The 17,095-nt window shown below is 55.6% G+C and overlaps 2 protein-coding genes across 3 annotated transcripts in view; both read right to left on the bottom strand.

The window, feature by feature from the left end:
- The window catches only part of SLC22A31 (solute carrier family 22 member 31), a 5,149-nt gene extending 4,404 nt beyond the window's left edge, over nt 1-745 (bottom strand). Inside the window, exon 1 of the mRNA XM_019505250.1 lies at nt 656-745. Within this exon, the coding sequence (XP_019360795.1) occupies nt 656-745 (90 nt within the window). The remainder of the gene's footprint in view (nt 1-655) is intronic.
- An 82-nt stretch (nt 746-827) lies between these two features.
- ANKRD11 (ankyrin repeat domain 11) overlaps nt 828-17,095 on the bottom strand; it is a 203,780-nt gene continuing 187,512 nt past the window's right edge. For both annotated transcript variants that reach the window (XM_019505382.1, XM_019505383.1), the window contains 7 exons: nt 14,382-14,524; nt 13,724-13,871; nt 6,042-12,763; nt 4,376-4,474; nt 4,123-4,266; nt 3,062-3,154; nt 828-2,018 (listed from right to left, as the gene is read on the bottom strand). In XM_019505382.1, coding sequence (XP_019360927.1) covers nt 1,833-2,018; nt 3,062-3,154; nt 4,123-4,266; nt 4,376-4,474; nt 6,042-12,763; nt 13,724-13,871; nt 14,382-14,524 — 7,535 coding nt within the window. In that variant the 3' untranslated portion in view covers nt 828-1,832. The remainder of the gene's footprint in view (nt 2,019-3,061; nt 3,155-4,122; nt 4,267-4,375; nt 4,475-6,041; nt 12,764-13,723; nt 13,872-14,381; nt 14,525-17,095) is intronic.

Genomic DNA, 17,095 nt, shown 5'->3' with positions numbered 1-17,095 from the left:
GCAGACGGGCAGCGCCACGACGCGCCCCGGGCCCCGGGCCGGTCTCCCACCGGTCCGCCCCGCACGGCGAGCTCCTGGGCAGAGCCGGCCAGGCCGCCCGAGCCACACCACGTCCTAGCCGCCAGCAGCTCCCCGTGGGCAGCGAGGGCCCGATGAAGGCAGGGCGGTTGCACCAGCCCAGAGGCTCTTTCCAGCTCCCCTGGGCAACCCCAGCGCGGGGGCAGCACCGGGCTGGGGCGAGGGGCTGCTTCCACCCCAGCCTCCCTGCGGCACCGGGAAGGGGCAGCTGGACGGAGCTGGGCCTGGGAGCAGTCTCCGGGAGCCAGGCCGGGCTCACTTCAGTGCCCGGCTGGGTGCACTGGGCGGGGGCAAAGGAGGCGCCCAGGCCCCTCTCCAGCCACGCTGCTGTTCGCCTGCGCTGGGCACGAGCTTTGCTGACAGCATTACCCAGCCTCCCTACCCTGCGCAGGGGCCGGGCCAGACATGCCAACCCCCTGGCAGGCCTGGCGGGGCCAGTGGCAAGGTCCCCCAGGCCCCTGCCAGCTGGGCTGAGGGTGCAGCGGCACACAAGGCACCCGGGACTGACCCGCGGGTGAGGACGGGGCTCAAGTCTTGCCCTTGCCCGAGCTACTGGGTGGCAGCAGCCTCGCGATACCTCCAGGCCTTGAAACCCCTGGGCCCTGCAAGCAACCCAGACTGCGGTCTGTGCGGGACAGGCGCGGGTCACGCCGCCCGTCCTCGACATCCCGAACGCCGCTTGCCGGTGTGGCCCTGCCGTTTTCCTTGGAAGGGAAAGTGCTGCCTGGGGTGAACTATACATACAAAGATAATTTTAATTAATTTATTTCTTTACACATAACTGAGAGTGATGTTACAGTACATAAGTTATTTACAACTGTGCAGTAATGTGTTGCAAAATAAATTATCTAGAAGGCAGCAAAAGTACATTGTTAATGTATATAAAAACTGTACAGCATTTATGGGATACAATTTATATGAGTATTGGCTCTGTAGTGTTTTCAAGTTATGTTCTCAGAAAGAGAAACGAAATGCCCAAGATTAAAGGAAAAAAAATATATATAAACCACATGGATTTTACTCCATTAAAAACACAATCGGCAACGTCCGTGCTCGGCGGCGCCGCGGCCGCCCCAGACACTCACCACGCCTGTCCCGCGCTCCCACTGACGGCCCCGGTGCTGCTCCAGATGTGGTGGTGACCTCGGGGCATGTCCTGGGGCTGTGGCGGTTCCCACCTCCAGAGCCACGTCTGCCCAAGCCGGACACTAGCTTTGCTTTCGGTTTGCAGTTCCCAGCGCCGCCGGATGGGAGGAGAAACCGGACCCCTGCTGCTCCCTGCTGCGCTTCTCGGCAGGGAGGCGTGCGGGCCGGCGGGGGATCCAGAGCGTGAAATCGCCGCGCTCGGGCGTCCATGAACCCCCCGGCCGCCGGCCCCGCTCAGCAGCTTCTGCCTTGCGCGTGGAGCGCCCTCGAACCCAGCCTCCCCGCTGGCTCCGGCAGTCTCTCTCCCCGCGTCCATTCAGATGCCGGGCGGGCTGGCCAACCCCTGCGGCGGTGACCGGTTTGAAAGGAGAGGCGTCCCCCGCCCCGCCGCTGGGCACCGCTGCGCTCCGGCCAGAAGCGAGGGAGACGTGGTGAAGAAAGTGCAATTGTAGTCGTATTGGTGTGTGTTCTGCCGGGAGATGCTTCCTCTTTCTCTGACCAGGGATTCATCAGCAAGTGGGAAGGATGAACGTGAGCTCCAGCGTCTGTCCTCGGAGGGCTCCTGTCCGTGCTGGTTTCCAGCGAGAGTGCCTCCCGGGTGGGTACCGTCATGCCGGCAAGAGCATAAAGTCGTCGTTCACATCCACCATTGGCACATAGAACGAGGGCACCTCGTTCACGCACAGGGACTTGTGTCCCGCAGGGTCCAGCTCCTGCACCTTCAGCTGCCACTCCATCCTCTGCACCGCGTTCAGGGCGGCGGCTTCGTGTTGCTGCCGCATGAGCAGACACGTCTGCACCAGGAGACAAACCCAAGCAGAAATGGGGTGAGCGGGGAGGGGCAAGGAGGGCGAAGAGCCCTCGAGGCTGCCCTGTGGGTGCCCGGAGCAAGAGGGCAGAGCCTGCCACCATACTGCTGGACAAACGTGTCCTCGGACGGGGCCCGACAGGCTGGTTAAGGGCTAAGCCTGTCTAGCAGCATCCCAGGAAGGACCCCGGGGACAGCCTCAGAGGGGCACGGGGCGTGCGTTCAGCATCACTCAAAGGCAGCGGCATTGCCCCAATTCTGGGACTGGGGGCGCAGAGGCAGGAGCGAGCTGGGGGGCAGCGCGTGGTGACAGCGCACCTGACTGTGGCAGGTGGAGGCGCACGCTCTTGCTGCCTCCGCGGGCCCCGCTGGGGGTTGGGAGTCAGGGGTGTGATGCTCTGCTCTGTTGTGCCACAGCCCAGCGTGTCCATGGTGGAAAGGCACGGGGACAACGTCCCTCGGAGCAGGGCTCTGCTCCACACGTGCTGCCCTGCAACGCCTGCCAGGAGCAGAGGCCGCATGGTAAGACCCCACCTGCAGTCAGTTGCTCAGGCATCCATACCTGCTGCCTGTGCTCCCGCAGTGACATGGGTGCAGCATGGCCTGGCCTCAGCGGCGAACGCCTGCAGGCAAAGGCTGGGAGGCTCAAGCTGCTGCATGGAGGCAGACGGGGGCTGCTGCCTTCCTCAGGCCTAGGGCCCAAACTCTGCCCTCAGCTGCAGCCTGGCTGCTCATGTTTGGGTGGGGGCTGGAGGGGGTCCACTGCTCTCTGTAACCTTGTGTGAGCTCCGCTGGCTTCACCTGCCTCTTCCTCCCTGACCCGTAGCCAAGGGCAAAACCCCGGACAGCTGCGTGCAGCTGGCAGGCACTGTGCATCCCTCAAAGAGCTCCCCCAGGGCCGGCACAGCCATGCAGACAGCTTTTGGGGCTGGCCAAAGCAGCAGCCGCTCTCCCAAAGGGGACACTGCAACCTGACACTGCCTGAAGAGTCAGCAGGGCCCCACGCAGGAGCTCCCAAACCCCCCTCACCTTCATCCGGTCGTATTTGTCATCCACGTCCTGTAGCCAGGAAATGAACTGCCGGGCGTTGAAACGGTCCCTGACGGATTTGTTTTCATCTCCCTGTGCGGGAAACAGCACCCAGGGGAAACACAGGGTTAAACCCACGCCCCACAGGGCACAGCCAGCCCCTCTCCCCATCACACCTGAACAGGCTGCTAAGGGGCTCCAGGTTGAGATGGAGCTGGGCCTTGCCAGGACTTCCCCCCAGAAGAGCAGAGGACAGGACTCGTGCCTTTTCCCCTTGCAAACAGCACACCTGCAGCTCAGAGCCCTTGAACTTCTGCCTGAATTCACGATGCCTTCACCGTGGAAGGCAGCCAGGGTGGTGCTGGCGGAGGGTGATTCAGATGCACGAATCAATAGGCTGGTTGCTAATAAATTGCACCGTGCTGTCTGCCGGCCAGGAGCTGCCTTCTGCAATGCAGCAAGAAGCTTCCTACCGAGCCGGCAGCTCCGTGGCAGGGAAGCACTGCCACTCCCAAGCCGCCACCATTGCACTGTACTAGCTCAGTCCACTTTCTCCCAGAGCCCTACAGCAACACCGGCTGCTGAAGTCTGATTCATTTGCTGCGCTACTACTTCACCCACGGCCTTTCCAGCTCACGGCTACGTGGGATCAAGAAAAGCCCGTCTCTGCAGGCGATGCAGGGGAGTTTGGCTGTTTCAGAGCTAAGGAAGTAATTTCACAGGCTCCTCTTCTCCGCGCAGCACGACTGGGGCCCCTAAAACCTCTCCAGCATGCGGCTGGCTCTGAATACGAGGAAGGAGTAGGGGGTGCTGAGGCCTCCAGATAAATACGGGGGCAAACACGCCGGCCAGCTGAACTCATGCCTCAGGCTTTGGGTATGTCAGCCAGGGCTAGTCCGTGCAGAGAGGTCTCATGATACAGGCAGTCCGTGTGGGCGAGGGGAGGGAGCCACGGGTCCCGTGGTAAGGAGGGCATTACAAACCCTGGCCTGTGCCCACACACCTCTCCGTATGGCCTGCCCTGCCCCAGCTCCTGCCCCAAGCCCCTGAGAGCCACTGACCTGATTTTCTAGAGGCATGTTGTAGACCTCCGAGTCGAGCAGCATGGTGCAGGCACTGAAGGGCACCGCCTGGTTGGCAATGGTTCTCGCTGCCCGACAGTGAACCCTTAGGATCTCCTGTTCACACGACACAATCAGCTTCTCCTGTGGAGGAAGGGGACACGACCCGGTCAGCAAAGGAGTGTCCCCTGCCCCGGCCTGTGGAGGGAAGGCAGTTCAGCAGTGCCTGGGCCCGCCGGACCCTCCGCCTTACCCTCTCTATGCTGTGCTGGAGTCGCAGCTTCCCCCTCACTGCTTCCTGCTGCTTGAAGAGCTCCTTCAGCGGCTCTGCCAGCGACGGTGGCGGGGCGATCTGCAGACACACAGGGGCACACGTCACACCTGCTGCGCTCTGGGGACCAGGAGGGAGTTCTCCTCCCGCTGCTCAGATCACTCCTGAGCTTTCTGTCCTCCCTGGCATGACTGGGCTCTCGAGGGCTGCTGCGCGGGTGCCCAGGGCTGGAACAGCTATCCGATCCGAGCCCGGTGCTGTGCTCCCAAAGTGTTGGGATGCCAGAGAGCTGGGAGGGGTGGAGGTCACAGCCACCCAGCACGTAGCCACGTGGGGAGCGTGTGACCGAGGGGAGCCGCAACCACCTTCCCAAAGACCATATGCCAGCAACTGGCTGTGTGGGCATGAAACTGGGCTAGCATCTCCCGGGGCTGTAACCCACCCACCATCGCTTCAGGGGCCACAAGGCCACGCTGTAAAGCGCTTCAACATCTTCAGAAGAGCGGGTAGAGGATGGGCAAAACAATCCTTCCACGAACCTGCCGCGCGCTGCTGTTCACACAACAGGCATGGACGACCTTGCACGGATGACCCTGAACTCCGGCAAGGCCCAACAGGGTCGTGCTATCATGCTCGTGATTTCTGAGAGCAACCACAGTGAGGCTCCGAGCACGCCAGGAGGTGCAGGGGGCCGCTGGCACGCAGCGCCCTTCTCTGTGCAACTGGCAGCCTTCTGCCAGGCTCTGCCTGCTAAGTCCCCTGGTCCTACGAGCAGCATTTGCACCTGAGAAGCGGCAAGAGGACTTCCTGCAGCCCCGGGCTGGGCTGGCGTGACAGTGAGGGAAAACTGGGCTCTGTGTTAGATCTACTGGCAGCACCAACAGGGGGTCCTGACACTGCATTTCAGCGTCACTGTCACTTGAGGCAACAGCAGAGAAACAGCAAGGGCAAAGGCAGATGTGGGGGGTTGCACTGGTGCAGTCGCACCCCCCCCACTTTAAATCCAGCTCCACCTAACCTATAAAACCAACTCACCAACAAACCAACTGCCTGGCAGCTGCAGCCACACTTCTGCCCAGGCAGCAGTGCCAGCATCAATTGAATTCGTGGCTCATTATAAAGGAATCAGAACTCGTGGTACAGGTGATCTCTTTTATTAGACCACCTAGATTTCTGCAACAAAATTTCTTGATTTGCAAGATTTTTTTTTGCAAAGCTCTAGTTGGTCTAATAAAAGAGATCACCTTTACCACAAGTTGTGATTCCTTTTGCCTCTAGACCAATGCGGCTACAACCTGGATACCTGCCTCATTATAATCTACTTGATCCCTTCTGAACTCTTCACTCCATAGGTGTTAACAACCCTCTCTCCTCTTTAATGGTCCTGATGTGCCACCAATCAAGCTAGCTTTCTTCTGCAACTCGGCTGTCTGTTAGCTGTTCTGCAGACCAACGCCAACTCATTCCAATCGTTTTATTTATTTTTGCTTTGATCTTAACCTGAATAATACAGCCCTAGGGCCCTGGCATGTTAGTTAAGCTTCTAGTTTCTTTGTGCCTGGAGAAAAATGTGTGTTGTGTTATATGGGATGATGCATGCACCCCCTTTTTGAAATCCACGATCCACACATGAGCAAGGGCAACTCACCACGGGAATGTGGAGCTTGCTGAGAGGTTTGCCGTCCAGGAGGTAGGAGCCGGTGTAGGTGACGTACTCAGCGTAACACTGCGGGGCCTGGGGCGTGATGTAGCAGAGGATTTTCCGCTTCTCCTCAATCTTCTTCCGGATCTGAAGATACTCGAAGTAGGGGTTTGACCGGTCACTGTGGTAGGGCTCAATGTCATCCAGCTTGATGGCGTCGACGATGGCGGCCAGCGTCTGCTGGATCACCTCCCGCGTCTGCTGGGTGGACGTGTTGATCTGTTGCTGCAGCTGCTGGTTGGAGCGCTGGAACCGGCGCTTGCGTGGGTGCTGGGCCTGAGCGTCCTCCTCCTCCACAATGCGCCCCTTGGCCCGCGTGGCTGGCGCCGAAACGGGGGCAAACTCTTTCTCCGACGCCGCGGCGTTCTGCTTATTCTGGTTGGCCAGCATCTGCGCCCGGTTCCTGGTGATTCGCTGGGGGATCTCTTCAATTTTGGGGGGCTTCGGGGCTTCTGCGACGGGTTTCTGCACGGGTTCGGCGGGTTCTGGCTGGGGGATGTCTGCTGGGGTGGAAGAGGCTTGGGCGGCACTGCGCAACGCGGCACTGTCTTGAGTGGCTCCACTGTCAGCGGCGGGCACCGGGGCCGAGCTGCTTTGGGAGCCAGCTTCCGCCGCACAGTTTGAGGAGGGCAGCTCCTCGCGACTCACGTCTGCCTCTTTGTTTTCTAGCTGGGCCGGCTCCGCCGAGGCTGCTTGCTGGAAACTCGGGGCCTCCGATTCTTCCAGCCTCTTCTCCTCGGGGACATTCGATGCCTCCATCACGGCCTCCGGGGCTGCGACTTCAGGTTTTTGCTCTTCCAGCTGCGGCTCTGGTTCCACCGCCAACAAATTCGTCGTCTGCTTCAGGGGCAGCTCGTCCTGCTCGCCAGGAGCCGCTCCCAGGCTGACGACCCCAGAACTGACGGTTTCTGGACCGGTGGCGGCACTCTCCTCGACCGGCTCCGCATCAGCCATTTCGGGCTCCGGAACCTCTTTGGCCTGAAGCGGCAGCTCTGGCAGGGTAAAGGGACCGAGGTCCAAATCATCTTCCGAATTGGTGAATGGATCAGGCCACGTCACCGGCTCCTCTGTGCTCATGGGGGCCACGGGATTGCTCTCCAAGTAACTGTTCTCCAGGATGCCGACGGCCTCCGCCTGCGTTTCCGCGGGCAAGCACAGGCGCTCCGCAGGCATCTCCGGGGTCTCTTCTGGAGGAGGCTTGCAGTTACTGAAGAACGTGTCTAATCGAGTTGGGGACATGTAGGGCGCTGCCTCTTCTGCCGCTGCCATTTCTCCGGGAATGGCTTCTTCCGCATCTTCCTTTACCTCTTCGAGCCCTGGTTCAGATACCGACAGCGGGTACGAGATGGGAGACACTGGGTATGGGGACTCTGCAGTGATAAAGGGCACCGGCGCAGAGTGAATCGGCTCCAGCGTGCAGAAAGGCTTGGGAGACTCGGGGAACCTCTGGGGAGACTTCATCAGCAGCTCCGATCCCACTGACCAGCTGACAGGGTGGTCGGGAGGGTTGCCCATCAAGGTGGGAGGAATGGGGGGCTCGGGGTTCCTGGCAGGAGGAGGGTTGTCCCAGTCCAGATTGTTCTGCTCTGAAATACCCGAACTGAAGTGGTTCTCCTCGATCGGAGGCAAAAAGGTAGATTCGGGGGGCATGATGGAAGCAGTGGCCTGCTGCTCTTCGGTGGTACCCAAAGGCATGCCCAGGTCAGGAGGAAGGGCACTTTCCACAGAGGGTGCCAGCAACTCATCTCTGTGAGACGGGGAGGATTTGGCTTGCAAACCAGAAAAGACGCTTTCGGGGGACTGGCTGACATGGCTCACCGCTCCTGGCGCGCAATGCAAAGCCTCTACTTTTGGGGATGGGACCCCGTAGTCAGGGGAGTAATACCCCGGAGACAAACACTGGAACTTTTCTGCTGAAATAGAAGGAAGAGGGACCTTTTCGTCCATCAGGTGCTGCACCGGGGAGTCAAAATTTGACGTTGCTGGGACACTCTGCTGCCTGAAAAACTTGTCTCCGACGCTGAACTCTTCCTCGGGGGCTCTCCTTATGTCAACGGAGATGGAGCGGTAAAGGTTGGTGGAGGGCACAGTCCTGGTTGGAGTCTGGCTTGGATTCTCGGGGAGTCCGCTCGAAGCGTTCGCGTAGCGGTCGAAGAAGGAGGGAGAGCACGCGTTCATGGACATGGTGGATATGGGCAACGGGTGCTGGGGGTCGGCACAATCGAACATCAGGTCCGTGTAATCCTCATTGCTGCAGGAGGGAGTTCTTGGCGTCTGCATCACTTCTTCATAGCTCGGGCAAGAGACCACGGAGGCAGGCGTGGGCACGCCGGTCGGCCGGTTCTGATCCGGCCGGGGGGACGCGGGTAAGACCTCCTTCAGCTGGGGGCCAGCGATCCAGTCTTTGGAGTCCGTCCCCACGGCAGGCTGCGCCTTGTTGTCTGGGGACAAGATGGGAGCCAGCGGGCCTAACTCCTTGAGCTTTTTGTCCTTCAGCTGAGTATCAAGCACGAGGGGTTTCTTGGTGGTCAAATCCAGGCTCTTCTTCCGCATGTCTTCAGAGGTTTTGATCTTGTCTTTTAACTTGGGGTCCCCACTTCTGTGCCTCATCTTCTCCATCTGCTTCATTCGCTCTTTGTGCCTTTTGTGGCGTTCCTCGATCTCCAGGTCCTTCTGACTCAGCATCCTCTCGAAGCTCGTCATCATCAGGTCCCCGTCCACCAGAAGCTTCTCCCTAGGCCTGTTATCTTTCTTGACTCCGTCTTTGGACAAGGTGATTTTGTCATTTCCGTTACTCATCTTCAGAGACTCTGCTTTGTCCTTCTCCTGGCTCTCCTTGAGCTTCTCCTTCAGTTTGGTTTCGCCAAATTTCAGGCTCTCCTCCTTCGATTTCTCTTTGAAAGTGGCAACTTGCGGGCTGTCCTTGTCCTTAGTGGCGGACTTCGGGTCCTCTTTGTGGTGCTTGAAGAATCCGTCCGCATGCTTGTCTCTGTGCTTTTCCTTTTCTTCCTTCCACTTCTCCTTGTGTTTCTCTCTCTTCTTCTTCTCTTTGGCTGAGCTGACGGTGCTCGAACCATACGCCTTTTCCTTCTCCAACTTCTTGGACAGCTCTCTCTCGGCATCGTTCTTATCCTTCTTTTCAGGAAATAAGTAGTCCATGCTTTTGTCTGGTTCTTCGTCAGCCTCTGCTTTCATATTGTAGGAAATGCCGAAAGCTTCCCCATCCACCGAGAAGTCTTTTTCATACTGAGCAGAATCTTTTCTGCCCCCCGTGTCTTTAAACTCATCCGCTTTTTCTTTTTTCTCTGTTTTTTCCTTCTTTCCTTTCTCCTTCTCGTGACTCTTCTTGGACGAAGACGAGGAGTGCCTGTGCCTCTCCTTCTCCTTGAGTTTGTCTTGCAAGCAGGGTAAAGGAAGGGAATCCTTAAACTTTTCCTCTGAAGCGTCCGTCAGGGAAAGATTGGATGACTCAAAGAGGCTGGTGAGGCTTGGGTCTTGCCCTTTATCTGTGAAGCTATCCGAAGAAATTTCACTTATTTTATCATTGGAGTCATCCCGATACTCGTTCAGCGCCTCCTGCTCCAGTTTCTCCAGCAGGCTCTTCTCTGGCTCTCCTCCCTTTGAGGACTTCTTCTCTTTGGCGTGCTCTTTGTCCACCTTGTCCTTGTGCTTGTTCTTCACCTTGTCCTCACTGGCATGCTTCTTCTCCGCCTTTTCCGGGATCTTTTGCTTGTTCTTCTTTTCCTGGGTGGAGTCTACCGAGGTCCTGTCTTTCCTGTCCTTATACTTCTCACCGGCATCTTTATCCTTCTTGTCTTTGTGTTTTTCAAAGGAGTTCTTCTCTTTTTTGTCCTTCCCGCCTTCCGCCGATCCTTTGTCCTTCTTCTTTTCTTTCGAGTCTTTGTCTTTCTGTTTCTCTCCCAAATGCTGCCTATCTGAGGAGTACTTGCGGTGCCTGTCGGCGAGATAAAGCTCCTTTTCGGCAGCTGTGCCATCATCTTTCTCTTGCAAGCCATCCATCCGGTGCAGTTCGCTCCCGACGGGCTCTCCGATTTTGAAGGCATTCAAGCTGTAATCATCCTTCTCATCTTCGCTTTCATCTGTGAAGATATCGGCGATGCTGTACCAGCTCTTTTCTTTGCCTTTTTTCTCATCTTTTTTCTCAGGGAAGTCCTCTCTTTCTGCGGAGAAGTTTTTCTCTTTCTTGTCTTTCATCTGGTCGAAGGAAGTCTTCCTTTCCTTGTCTTTGTTATGCAGATCCTTGTATTTCTCCTTGGTGTCTTTTTTCTCTTTAAAACTCTTATCCAGTTCTTTGTCTTTCTGGTTCTTCTCCGCAACTGCTTTTTCATTCTTCTCTTTGTCGGCTTCTTTGGATTTCTCTTTGTATTTTTCGGGCTTCACTTTCTCCTTCTTGTCTTTTTCAGGAGCATCTTTCTTCTCCTTTTCCTTGCCTGGATGATGCCTTTCCCAGCTCTCTGCATTTTTCCCACTGAATTCAGGGTCAGATTTGTCTTTGAAGAATGTGTCACAACCATAGTCTTTAAACTCATCTCGATAAGGCTCCTCTTGCTTAATTTTAACTTCCTTTCGATCTTTCGAGCTGTCGGCAGAATCCTTTCTCTCTTTGTTGGTGTCACCTGCATCCTTCTCCTTCCTCTCTTTTACACTTTCGGCAGAATCCTTCCTTTTCTTCTCCTTCTCCAGCAGGTAACCAGGAGTTACTTTATGCTTTTCAGTTTGGTCCTTTTTCTTCTCAGGATTTTTTTCCACGTATTCTCGCTCTTTCTTTTTTAGGAAAGTGTCTTTCTCATTGCGCTTTTCGTTGTAGTCTTTCTTTTCTTTCGTTTTGTTCTCCTTTTTCTTCTCTTTACTTTCCTCCTTTGCCGTTTCCAAGATTATTTTGGCCACGGTGTCGTTTTTCATCTCCCTGAATTCTGTTACGAGAGAGTCCCAGCTATCCTCCCCTTTGAAATCAAAGGAGGAATCAGACGACAAGTCGGAAAACCATCTCTCTTGCTGATCATCAGAAAGGCTGAACTTTGTGTCCTCGCTTTCTGGAAACTGGTTTTTGTTATTGAACTCATCAAATCCAGGCTCCTCTCTGTAAACTTTCTCTTTTTTACATTTCTCTTTCTCCTCTTTGAAAGTTTTTTCTTTCTCCAGCTTCGCAATTTTCTCCTCTTTGAGATCGTTTTTCTTTTCAGATTTCGACTGTTTGTCCTTTGACTTCTTCTTTCTCTCCTCCTTATGTATTCGAGGCTTCTCCTCTTTGGGAGATTTCTCCTTTATAGGTTTCTCTTTTTCCGATTTACTTGACTTCTCCTCTCTGAAAGATTTACCAAGGTCTTTACTCCCCTCTTTGACTTTTTTGAATGATTTCTCTTCTTTGGAGGCTTTTCCAGACTCATCTTTAAACAACCACTCCTTCTCCTCCGATTTCCCCTTGGGGAGCTTCTCATCCTTCTTGAAGTGTTCTCTTTCATGCTTTAACACTTTTAATTTATTTTCCACTGTGTTTTCAGTCTCTACAAGCAATCCCTTGTCGGGCTTTTGCTTCGAGTCCTCATATTCGAAAGAAAAAGTTTTGATGATTTTAATGTCCTGGTTGAGCTGACACTGCCCCTTCTCTTTGTTTTTGTGTTTATGCTTTGTTTTATGTTTTTTAACGACCTTCCCCTCCTTGTCCAGCTTTGGAATCGCTCCATCCACGCTGGGATGGAATGAATTCTTCTTCTCCAAGACCGCATTGTGGGGGTTATTTTTCTTTTTGTGGTCCTGTTTCTTTCTCACGGGTTTTAACGACTCTAAGCTGGAGTCCTCGGACGTGTAGTCCGACTCGCTTGTCAGTCTCGTCCTTGTGGAGTCTGACAAGGAAGAGACATCTGACCAAGCCGGAGAAGAGATGGTTTTCCAATTGTCCGTCCTCCAGTGCTTGGAGTGTTCTGTCAGGTTAGGGTTATGTTTCTGTGAAGCTAAACTCCCATGAGAGGAGGTGGAAGAGGCAGAGAGAGAGTTGAACAAGGAGGACTCCTTTAGCACTAGCCTAGAGTCCTTTACACAGCTAGAGCTTTGCACAGAGTCTCTGTCATCCTCCTCGCTCTCTACGTTCTCGCTCTCTGATTCAGAGGAGCAAAACTTGTCATTTTTTTTGCCGAACCGAACCTCTTTGCTCTTTGTCTCCTTCTTCCGCTTCTTCTTCACCTTGCTCTTCTCTTTCTGCTGCTTGGTGTTGGGCGGCTCCCGAATCTTGCTGCTGGGCAGTATCGTGTGCGTTGAGAGCCGCAGCTTCTCTCCAGACCCCACGGCCACGCTGGTGTCTTCTTCGTCCGACGTGTCCGAGAGGATGCGGTGGGCGGCTTTCTTTGGTGTGATCGTGTTATTTTTTGTATAGGTTTTTACCTCCATTTTGGGAATGGAAATAAAACTGTTGGTTTTAGTCTCTTTCCTGTAATCCTTTTTCAGCAAATGCTTGTCGTCCACAGGCGGGACTCGGTCCTGCTCGTCATCCTCGTCAAACTCATACTCGTCCTTGACCGGCGTGATGGTTTTGGGGGGCTCTTGGCTCTTGGTCTTGTGCTTCAAGCCTTTTTCAAATTCGGAGTCTGTGTTATTGCCGTCTACGGAGCTGGATGGTGCAAAGGAAGGGGCATCCTCCTCCTCGGAGCTCTCTGTGGGGACCAGAATAGCATTAGGCCCAGCAGGAAGCACCACTAAGTCAGCATTGTCCAGCAAGCTTCTCTGAACCCCCAGCCCTGCTCACCCCAGGCACCAAGTGGCCGTCTCTACTAAGCCTGTGGCTGGACGAGTAGGAGGGAGCTCAAAGTCCCTTTGAAGAGGAACACTGAGCCACTTCAAGGCCATGCGGACGTCCCTGACAATGGCACTCTGGAAGTGGAGTGTTGTAGCATCAGTGTACGAGCAGGCTGCGGGCCAGGAAAGATACTTCAGCAAGGACTGAGTCCAGCCCCTGGCTTTCTGAGGGGATGGGTTTTTCTGAATGCTCACCACCATTTCTATACTTGTTCCCAAGGGCAAGTTGAAGTGCTGGTGACATTCGTTTAAACCTCTGATGATGCAGGAGCCAGCTCTCTGAGGGGCAGCTGCTCAGCCTGCAATACCTTGTTCACGTGCCCACGGCCTGGGAACACAAGGTAAGAGAGAGCAGGGACTGGCAGCCCATCGACCGCTCCGCAGTTCCTTCCCTCAAGTGCATGCTCTTACCCCGCAATAAATGGAAATGGAGCCACGGCAACTGCCCCTTCAGTGAGACGGGTAAGCAACTGGGTCCATGCCCGTGGAGTAGGAGCATGTACATGGGTGGTGACTGTGGATTAGTGGCCAGGTCATGGCTGCAGCAGCATCTACTTGTGACTGCAGCTAGGTTTGGTGGATGTATGGGACTCTTTCCCCAAAGGTTCTCGGGGCTGAAATTTCCAAGTGAGCAACAGCTTTCCCTTGAGAGAAGGGTGGGTTTTTCCAGCATGCGAGCAGCCAGGCTGCAGACAGGTTCTGGACTGTAGCAAACCAACCTCACCCATGCTGTAACTTCATGTGCTTTTAGCATTTCTCTATCAGCACATGGCTGCAGGTGGGGATCTCAATGCCCACGCGTGATGGTGGGGCCTCACCTGTGGAGCTCTCTTCGCTGGAGGCGTAGGTGGTCTTTCCAAGCAGCAGATTCACCATGGAGGGGGAGTTGGCGACTTTTAGAGGCGTCTCTCCTTTGCGGTTGCTCTGATGAGGGTTCCCTCCATAATGCAACAACAATTTCACCACCTGAAGGTGAGAGAGAGAGAGAGAGAGAGAGAGAGAGAGGGAGAGAGAGAGAGAGAGAGACTGTCAGTGCCTCAGGGTATCAGGAAGATGTTTCAGCTCCGGTCACATTTGTGCACCATTCAGACAGACGAGAAGGAAGAAGATCAGCTTGTGGCCTGCTCTGTCCCCAAGGGATATGAGCACAGGGTCTGATCAGGAGGGAGATAGAAACTGGCAGCACTGATTTCCTGGACTGGGGAAGAAGGCGCAAACCTGGGGCTCTCCCGACGGCCAGCTTTCTCTCCAAAGTGGGAAGAAAGGCAAGCCTTACCGTAGACCTCTGACATGAAGGGGAACACCACGCCAAATGTTTCACAGCACAGGGGCAGGAGAAGATGCTGCCTTGCAAAGATGCAACGTGGCTATCGGGAACTCTCGACAGGAGAGAATCGGCCGTGCTGTACTAGAAGCCCAAACTCACCCCCCTCGGGAATCACTAAAACCAGGCTGCGAGATCCAGCCAGAACCCACCTTGAAGTGCCCGTTATTAGCCGCGTCGTGCAGCGGCGTGTCGTCATCCAACCCCTTGGTGTTGACTTCGGCGCCGGCAGCAAGCAACTGCTTTGCAACGTCGTAGTAACCCCGGTTACATGCCTCGTGCAATGCCGTCCAGCCTGCAAGGCACACAAACACCCGTGACGCGGGCAACCCCTTTTGCTGAAGGGAAGGAAGGCAGCGGCACAAGGTAACCTGCCTACCAAGGGGCCGCTGCCTGCTTTGCAACAGCTTGCCTCCGGCTATGGGCACAGAGCTCTTCTGGTCAGCTGGCAGATGACACAGAAGGGGTGCATTGCCCAGACACCAGCCACTTTGCCTTGGAAATTCATTGTGCTTGGGCCTAACTTCCATTCCAGGCTACAGCCAATTGTCCACTGGAGCTTGCACAGCTCAGTGAACTCCAATGAAATGAAAGGGCTGCTGACTTGACCCCCTCCTGGAGCTCTGGTCTCGGTAGGTCAGATTGCTTCTAACTCTTTGCTAAGAAGGATTTTAACTCAGCTCAGCCTGGGGTTTTGAATTCATCCCTACATCCAGTGTACTCCCCCCACTCACCCAAATTCAGAGCACAGGGGTGTGAATGCAGCGTTTCCAGAGCAAGCAGTCACGGCATCACAAGCAGGACCGTGAGCTCTGGCTGGAAAGGAGCACGGGGAGGGGACAAACTCGGCAGAAACAGCAGCTCTAAGCGAGGAGGGAAAGAACTGCTGAAGCCTTCCTCGCCAAGAGGGGCAAGCTGATTGCTAAGCAGATCCTGCTTTGAAGTTTCCCAGCAGCTGTGCGCTGCTCTGGAGGTGTTCTGCTGACACACAGACTTTCAGAAACCTCCATTTGGGCTATTAAGAAGAGGCATCTGTGCCCAAAACAACTGGCGATGGCGACAGGCTTCAATCAAGCGCTGATGGTAATCACACCATGCTCCAAATCGACTCATCACAGCCAACGCCCACGCGCCGAACGTTAACGGGGGAAGCTGAGCACGCAAAAGTTGGGAAGTGCCAGGAGGAAGCTGCGTGCCAGCCTCGGCTCAGCTCTCGGCGCCTGGGCGGGAGGATACAGGCCGCGTGATGCAGATGCGCTTTGCCCACGGGTCCCCTGTCCGCTTTGGCGCCGGAGACGGGCAGCGCACAATTAACCGGCAGCTGCTGGGTGCTTTGTTCCCCCTCATTGTTCAGTGCGCGGCCCCAGACTGTTTACTGCGCCGTATTCAAGCCCTGCTCTGATGACAAAATTATTAGTTCCCTCATGTGCTTCCTCTGCAGTGCTCGTCTCTCCAGTGTCTGCCTGGCACTGACGAGTACATTTCCATAACCGCCGGGAAAGAGACGGCGGTTTCATCCCAATCGTACAGGCAGGAGTTTGGGGCAGGCAGAGATTCAAGGTCAAACGTGGCCTCTCACTGCGGGGGCCGCCTGCCCCAAGATACCCAGGCCCTAAGTTTTTTGGGTTCTCAGCCATCTATATATATATATATATATATATATATATATATGTTTGCTGTCACTGCGAGGACTCAGAGCTACAGGGAAGCCAGAAACCAAGGTGAACACCACAGGCACCTCTGAAGTCTGGTTGAAGCAGCTGCCCCGTTATGGAGGAGATCTATGGCAGAGGCTGGGACAAAATCCTCTTGCCCAGGGAAGCCTTTGCTAGGAGACTGCCCCTTCTTTTCTTGCAGTCCCCTGCCTCATTCACCCCAGACCCTCTGCATCCCCAAGGGGAAGCACGGTCCAGCAGACAAGAGTCCCCGGATCACTCAGCCTTGACCGATTCCCACAGGACGGCCCCTTCCAGCAGGCAGGGGTGAGGCAGTGAAGAAAGAAAGCCTGTGGTGGCTGAGCAGTCTCAGGGCCTCTGCCCAAGGGGCCCCTTTAAAAGGGCTTTGTCCAGGCACTTTCGACCTCTTGCACACAAGGTCTCTGCAGTCCACACCCCCCTCCCCGAATTCCTTCACATGGCCTCCTCGTGATACCCATGTGTTTTGTGAGCAGGGGGGAGCTCTTGGATCTGCAGCCTGAACCTCTCCTGCTTGATTTAGCGAAGAACTGGATAGCAGTAGTAGGCTGTCATCCTCTGGGTGGACCAGTCCCCAGAGGGCAAGACCCATGCCTTCCCACGTGGCTGCTGACAGCGGAGGAGTGGACTCTAGTGACCACAGCCCCTTCTGCACCGTAGCCCCGTCCCTCCAGCCTGACGCCAACCCCATTCCCATCCCAGTCTCTCCTGTCCTGCTGCACCTTCCCCTACTCTTCCTCTGGGCCGGTCTCCTGGCCTGGGTACCCCCAGCTGCCCACCCCCAGCTTCCACCCTCTTCACTTCCCATCCCGGTCTCAGGGATCCCTGACCTGGTCTCCTGCACTTGCCGCCCTTCCTCCCATTCGCCTGCTCCCCACTCAACTGGCTCCCTGGCCTCTTGCCCAAACAGTCCTGGGCTCCTTTTCAGCTCCTGTCCTTTCTACATTTGGATCACACAGCTGCCTGGATGCTTGCAGATGGGAAAAGAGACTGCGGGGAAAGGGCTCCCTATTCACAGCCCCAGCGCCTGGCCCTCCAGCAAAGCCAGAAAGAGGAGTTACAAGGACCGTGTTTCTCAGCCCCTGCGTGGCTGGACCAGGGCACAGTCAGGTCAGATGGAATCGCGGCAGCATCTTGTTCGTCAAAGTCTACTCAGGCTTTGTGCAGGACCT

The sequence above is a fragment of the Gavialis gangeticus genome, unplaced genomic scaffold (assembly GCF_001723915.1).
Source record: "Gavialis gangeticus isolate Ggan-Ray unplaced genomic scaffold, GavGan_comp1, whole genome shotgun sequence".
NCBI lineage: Eukaryota > Metazoa > Chordata > Crocodylia > Gavialidae > Gavialis > Gavialis gangeticus.
The sequence above is the reverse complement of the archived record's forward strand: the minus strand, read 5'-3'. Positions and strand labels throughout refer to the sequence as shown.